The sequence below is a fragment of the Puma concolor genome, chromosome B4 (genome assembly GCF_028749965.1).
Source record: "Puma concolor isolate L17-30 chromosome B4, mPumCon1.1.hap2, whole genome shotgun sequence".
Lineage (NCBI taxonomy): Eukaryota > Metazoa > Chordata > Mammalia > Carnivora > Felidae > Puma > Puma concolor.
In genome coordinates, this window is record NC_141673.1 from 18,509,553 (window position 1) to 18,515,552 (window position 6,000).

The 6,000-nt window shown below is 44.3% G+C and overlaps 1 protein-coding gene across 2 annotated transcripts in view; it reads right to left on the bottom strand.

Moving 5' to 3' along the window:
• STAB2 (stabilin 2) overlaps positions 1 to 3,916 on the bottom strand; it is a 168,317-nt gene extending 164,401 nt beyond the window's left edge. For both annotated transcript variants that reach the window (XM_086712504.1, XM_025926404.2), the window contains exon 1: positions 3,600 to 3,916. In XM_086712504.1, the coding sequence (XP_086568630.1) occupies positions 3,600 to 3,677 (78 nt within the window). In that variant the 5' untranslated portion in view covers positions 3,678 to 3,916. The remainder of the gene's footprint in view (positions 1 to 3,599) is intronic.
• Between the last annotated feature and the right edge of the window lie 2,084 nt (positions 3,917 to 6,000).

Consider the following 6,000-nt stretch of genomic DNA (forward strand, 5'->3'; position numbering starts at 1 on the left):
GTCATAACTACTTCTAAATTTACTGAAATATATAAAGGCTGCATAAGAAGAAGTCTTATTTTTGCAGAGAAATTTATGGTTATGCATACTTCCAAGAGCATCATCTAATTTGATCTTGACTATGCTGAAGATAAACAGGGAGGTATCATCATCCCCATTCTAGGGGGGAGAAAACTGAGGTGAGGGGAGGTTCTGTGACTTGCCAAGGCCACACTGTAAGCTTTTGGTCTTTTGATTCCTTTTTTTTTAAATTTAATTTTTTATTTTTTAAAACTTACATCCAAATTAGTTAGCATATAGTGAAACAATGATTTCAGGAGTAGATTCCTTAGTGCCCCTTACCCATTTAGCCCATTCCCCCTCCCACACCCCCTCCAGTAACCCTCTGTTTGTTCTCCATATTTATGAGTCTCTTCTGTTTTGTCCCCCTCCCTGTTTTTATATTATTTTTGCTTCCCTTCCCTTATGTTCATCTGTTTTGTCTCTTAAAGTCCTCATATAAGTGAAGTCATATGATTTTTGTCTTTCTCTGACCGACTAATTTCACTTAGCATAATACCCTCCAGTTCTATCCACGTAGTTGCAAATGGCAAGATTTCATTCTTTTTGATTGACGAGTATTACTCCATTGTATATATGTACCACATCTTTTTTATCCATTCATCCATCGATGGACATTTGGGCTCTTTCCATACTTTGGCTATTTTTGATAGTGCTGCTATGAACATGGGGATGCATGTGTCCCTTTGAAACAGCACATCCGTATCCCATGGATAAATGCCTAGTAGTGCAATTGCTGGGTCGTAGAGTAGTTCTATTTTTAGTTTTTTGGGGAACCTCCATACTGTTTTCCAGAGTGGCTGCACCAGCTTGCATTCCTAGGTCTTTTTTTTTAATTTTTTTTTTTTTTTTCAACGTTTATTTATTTTTGGGACAGAGAGACACAGAGCATGAACAGGGGAGGGGCAGAGAGAGAGGGAGACACAGAATCGGAAACAGGCTCCAGGCTCTGAGCCATCAGCCCAGAGCCCGACGCGGGGCTCGAACTCACGGACCGCGAGATCGTGACCTGGCTGAAGTCGGACGCTTAACCGACTGCGCCACCCAGGCGCCCCATTCCTAGGTCTTTTGATTCCTTGATTAGCTTATTCCTCTTCCCTGCATGCTGTACAACGGCACATAGAAAAATAAAATCTGGGGCGCCTGGGTGGCGCAGTCGGTTAAGCGTCCGACTTCAGCCAGGTCACGATCTCGCGGTCCGTGAGTTCGAGCCCCGTGTCAGGCTCTGGGCTGATGGCTCAGAGCCTGGAGCCAGTTTCCGATTCTGTGTCTCCCTCTCTCTCTGCCCCTCCCCCGTTCATGCTCTGTCTCTCTCTGTCCCAAAAATAAATAAACGTTGAAAAAAAAATTAAAAAAAAAAAAAAAGAAAAATAAAATCTGTTTTTATGGGTAGCTTTCATTTGATAATCATTATGAACCAAAATAGCCCTGGAATATTCTTTATGGAATAACAGTAAAAGCCACCCTTAGCTAGAGTTTGAATCAACTCCCTTTAATGGTCATGAAGCCTCTACATCTGTTAAAACCGGCTTTTCTTTATATTAGGTTTTCCCACTTAGATAAGCGGATGGAAGGACATTACTTTTTCTTTTCTTTCTCAAAAGGTCAGGTTTAATACTTGCTTTTCAAGAAATCTCTTGACTTTCAAGTTGTCCTTTTCAAATGGAATGGGTTATTTGGTCTCTTCTACAGTCTCCTCTGAAAAGCAAACTCAGCTTTAAACCTGGTCAAGGCCTGATTTCTGCACTTAAGCAAGCACTCGATGCTGCCAATGGTGATGATGATAATGAAGATGATGATTCTGGCTGTTTGTGGAGCACTGTCAGGGGAGGAACTGCAGTTCAGAGAGATGAATTAACCTGCTCAGGCTTGGACCACTGGTAGGCTGTGGAGCACAGTGACCGGTCCTCAGACATAGTTGGTAAACAAACATATGAGAGCCACGGTTCAAACTCACCACTCTCAAACCTCTAAGCTGGAGCACGAAACCGTTATGCTAGCTTCCAGCATTTTCGTGAAAAGCATTATCAGAGGACATCCAACTGGCATCGAGTCGGTAGGGATAAATATTTGCCTGGCTCAGATGCAGAATCATGTTTAAGTTTTATGATGAATAGAAATCATGCCTGGGGAAATGCATTTTAAATAAATCACTCAGATTGCCTTGTTCCTACACCTCGTTTCGGCTGACCTAGCTGCACATCTGATACCCAACTTGCTCTATTAAGACAGCTCACGTGAGGGGCGCCTGGGTGGCTCAGTTGGTTAAGCATCCGACTTTGGCACAGGTCATGATCTCGCGGTCTGTGGGTTCGAGCCGTGCGTCGGGCTCTGTGCTGACAGCTCAGAGCCTGGAGCCTGTTTCAGATTCTGTGTCTCCCTCTTTCTCTGACCCTCCCCTGTTCATGCTCTCTCTCTCTCTGTCTCAAAAATAAATAAATGTTGTTAAAAAAAAAAAAAAGAAAGACAGCTCACGTGAGCCTGCTTGAGATGTTGGTGTTCCAGTGGGTTTCACGAGAGATGCTGACCCTACCACCCTGGGTACTTCTTTTTCGTTTTCTTTCTTTCTTTCTTTCTTTCTTTCTTTCTTTCTTTCTTTCTTTCTTTCTTTCTTTCTTTCTTTCTTTTTTAAATTTTTTTAATGTTTATTTTTGAGAGAGAGAGAGAGAGCAAGAGCGTGAGCAGGGGCAGGGCAGAGAGACAGGGAATCACAGAATCCAAAGCAGGTTCCAGGCTCTTGAGCTGTCAGTACAGAGCCTGACACGGGGCTCAAATCCACAAACTGTGAGATCATGACCTGAGCCGAAGTTGGGAGCTTAACCGACTGAGCCACCCAGGCACCCCTCTTTTTCTTTTTTCATGTTTTATTTGTTTTTGAGAGAGAGACACAAAGTGTGAGCAGGGGAGAGGGAGACACAGAATCCGAAGCAGGCTCCAGGCTCTGAGCTGTCAGCATAGAGCTCGGTATGGAGCTCCAACCCACAAACTATGACATCATGACCTGAGCCGAAGTTGGACACTTAACCAACTGAGCCACCCAGGCACCCCTTTGGGTACTTCTACTACAACTCTGTGGAAGCTAGAAGGGATGAGTTCCTGATGCATTCTGTAACACTGTTTCTCAACCAGACATCACCTACAACTCCCTAGAACATCTGTCTGCTCATCTGTCTTCAGCCATGGTTATTTTCTATATTCAAAATGATGCAATGGGAGGTATTCACAGTGAATTATTAACACAAAAGAAACCCCCCTGCCCCAGGGGGATACCAACATCTGCAATGGAAAGAGGAACATTAGCATGAGCGTCAGAGATCCTAACAACGGGGTTTGGCATAGGAATAGAACCAACTGGGTGAGCTCACCTTTGGAAAGATGGTTCACGACCATTAGGATCCTATTCTCTGCAGCCTTTCTCTTTATTTTATGAAGTCCAGAGAGTACCCTTTACCCATCACCACAGAGGAAAGCAAAAAGGTTTTTAACATATCATGAACATAACAACAACAACAACAACAAAAATGCGAGTCTCATCTTACCTGCTCTGTAGTTTCAGGCGGGGAGCAGAAATTTTGTACCACCAATCCAAGAAGAAAAAGCATGAACTTTTGTAGCATAGTGAGAAAATATTTGCTCCTTCTGGCTCCAGGCACCTGTCGGAACTATTCAGCTATTCTAACCTAGTCTGATGAACTCCTAGCGAATTCTCTTTCATTTCAGTGTTTGCTTTCAAATCCTTCCCCCTCTTTTTCCTGGATTGAAGCAGATGATATGTGAGAACTGCCTCGAGACAGGAAAAATGGCCAATTCAGGGGTCGTGGTGAAATTGGTCACTCTCGACTCTATATATGTCTTGGTTGAATGACAGGATATCCTGAAGGGGCTGAGGCGGAGACATGCTCTGGAATTTTTGTGCCTCGTGCAACTCCCAAGAACGAGCTCCCACCTCCCAGGGCTCTGCCCATCCCGCTTCTGGTCCTGCCTGCTCCTGGACCCACGGCCCCACGGACACGTATCCAGCCACACCATGGAAAACTGCAGGCCCCTCTCTCCGAATGCAAAGTCCCAATCTTGGTGCCAGGCAGTATTTGTGGGAGTCCCCATAAACAGGAACGATCCCACAGAGGGAATGCTGCAGGAGTTCGGGGCTTTGACTTGGGAGAGGGTGGTGGCCGTCACTTTGGCACGGCTGCCAGACTCTGTTGCAAAAACATGTCTCTTTGTAGTTGCCAACAGGGGGCATTTCGATCTTCCCTTCCTCTCTTCCATGTCACGTCCTAACAGATGACTGAGTGTATAGGTCTCATCTTACCGTTCAAGGTCTAGGTTAAATGCCACCTCTTTGGGGAAGACTTCCTGTCCTGCCCCTCCAATACCACCTGGGAAACCCTCCCAGCATTTTGCATGTAATACTAGGAAAGCCCAGTCACATCTGTCACAATCCATCTATCTGTATATCTGTCTCCCAGGCCCAATTGTGAATTCCTTGAGGACAGAGAGAGGCCTTCATCTTCTCTGTATCTCTAAGAGCCTGGAGCAGAGACCTGCATTTGAAAATAATAAAAACAAATAGTAACAGTCAACATTTGTTGAAAACGTTCTGTATGCTAGTCACTATTCTAGACTTCTCCATGGATTACCTTGTTTCATCCTCACAACTCTTAGTGAAATAGTTATTTTCCCCATTTTACAGAGAAGGAAACTGAGGCAAAGAGGTTAGGCAACTTTTCTAAGGTCACACAGCTAGTAGGTGGGCATCCAGTTTTCAAACTGTGTGGCCCCAGGGTCAGTACTATGAACCACTCCCCTCTCCTGCCTGAAACAATGATTATTTAATGCATAAATAGCTAAGAGGTGGTGTTCCAGTCTCATGGAGTCTGATGGAAAAATGTCAGGCCCAGAACCAGAAAAGATAAAGTCTGGGCTTATCCACAAGTCAGGCATATGAGGCTGTGTTTTATGACACTGAGTTAACTGAGAGACTCATGCAGTTATAGACACTAGTTTTGGTTAAATAATTCTTCTCTCTCTGCAGTCCTTCTCTCTTTGAGTTTTGGAAATAACATTATATTATATGGCTCAATAATCTAAGAAACTTCCAATACAGACAGGCCCTTCAGAGGCTAACCCAGTGGTCTGACTGGAAGATGCCAGATGAGGAAGTTCTTACCATCTCTTGGTTCAGTGCGTCTCAATCCTGGTTTAAGGTCCTGGAGGAGTTTAGAAGGAATCCCCCAATGTCTGGCCCTCATCCAGAACAATCAAATCAGCACTTCTGGGTGCGGGGCACAGAACTAATGGTTTTCAAGGCTTCCTGGGTGATTCTGCCTGCATGGGACTGTTGCTTGAGGAAAAATGAGCAACTATTGTGTGAAGCCAAGGAGATCTGGAGGCTTATCTGTCGCACGGGTGTGTTGCCTTAACCTTTCCTTCCACCAGGGAAAGACATTGGAGACTTCTTTCTGATTCTTTTCTCTCTGAAGGACATGACTAAATATCTGGGGCTTGGAATGGGCTAGATACCTAGGGAAATGATAAAATGAACTCACACTTGCATTTCCTAAAATAGTTCCGGAAGATGCTGCGGGAGAGCCAGGGGAGGATTCACTCATCAAATAATTTGGAAAACCCTGCCCTTGATGTCCCTTTCTTATGGATTAACCATGCTCATTAGCCCATTAGAGGTTCTGAGAAGTCCTGCGGTAAAGCATAATGTAACAAAACCAACCGAAAACAGTTCAACTTTGCTTAAAGCAGTATTTTCCAATTTTTTAAGACCCTCCCTTGCAAACGAAACTTCCAGATCCAGTGTTTTATGGATCACTCTTAGAGAGATACTGTCCTAGATTTTAGGAGGTCAAATATTCTATTTTAGAAGCTGCTGGGAAGTAGAGGTCAGCCTGCCACTGGCCATGGAGACTCCATAGTCTAGGACCTGTT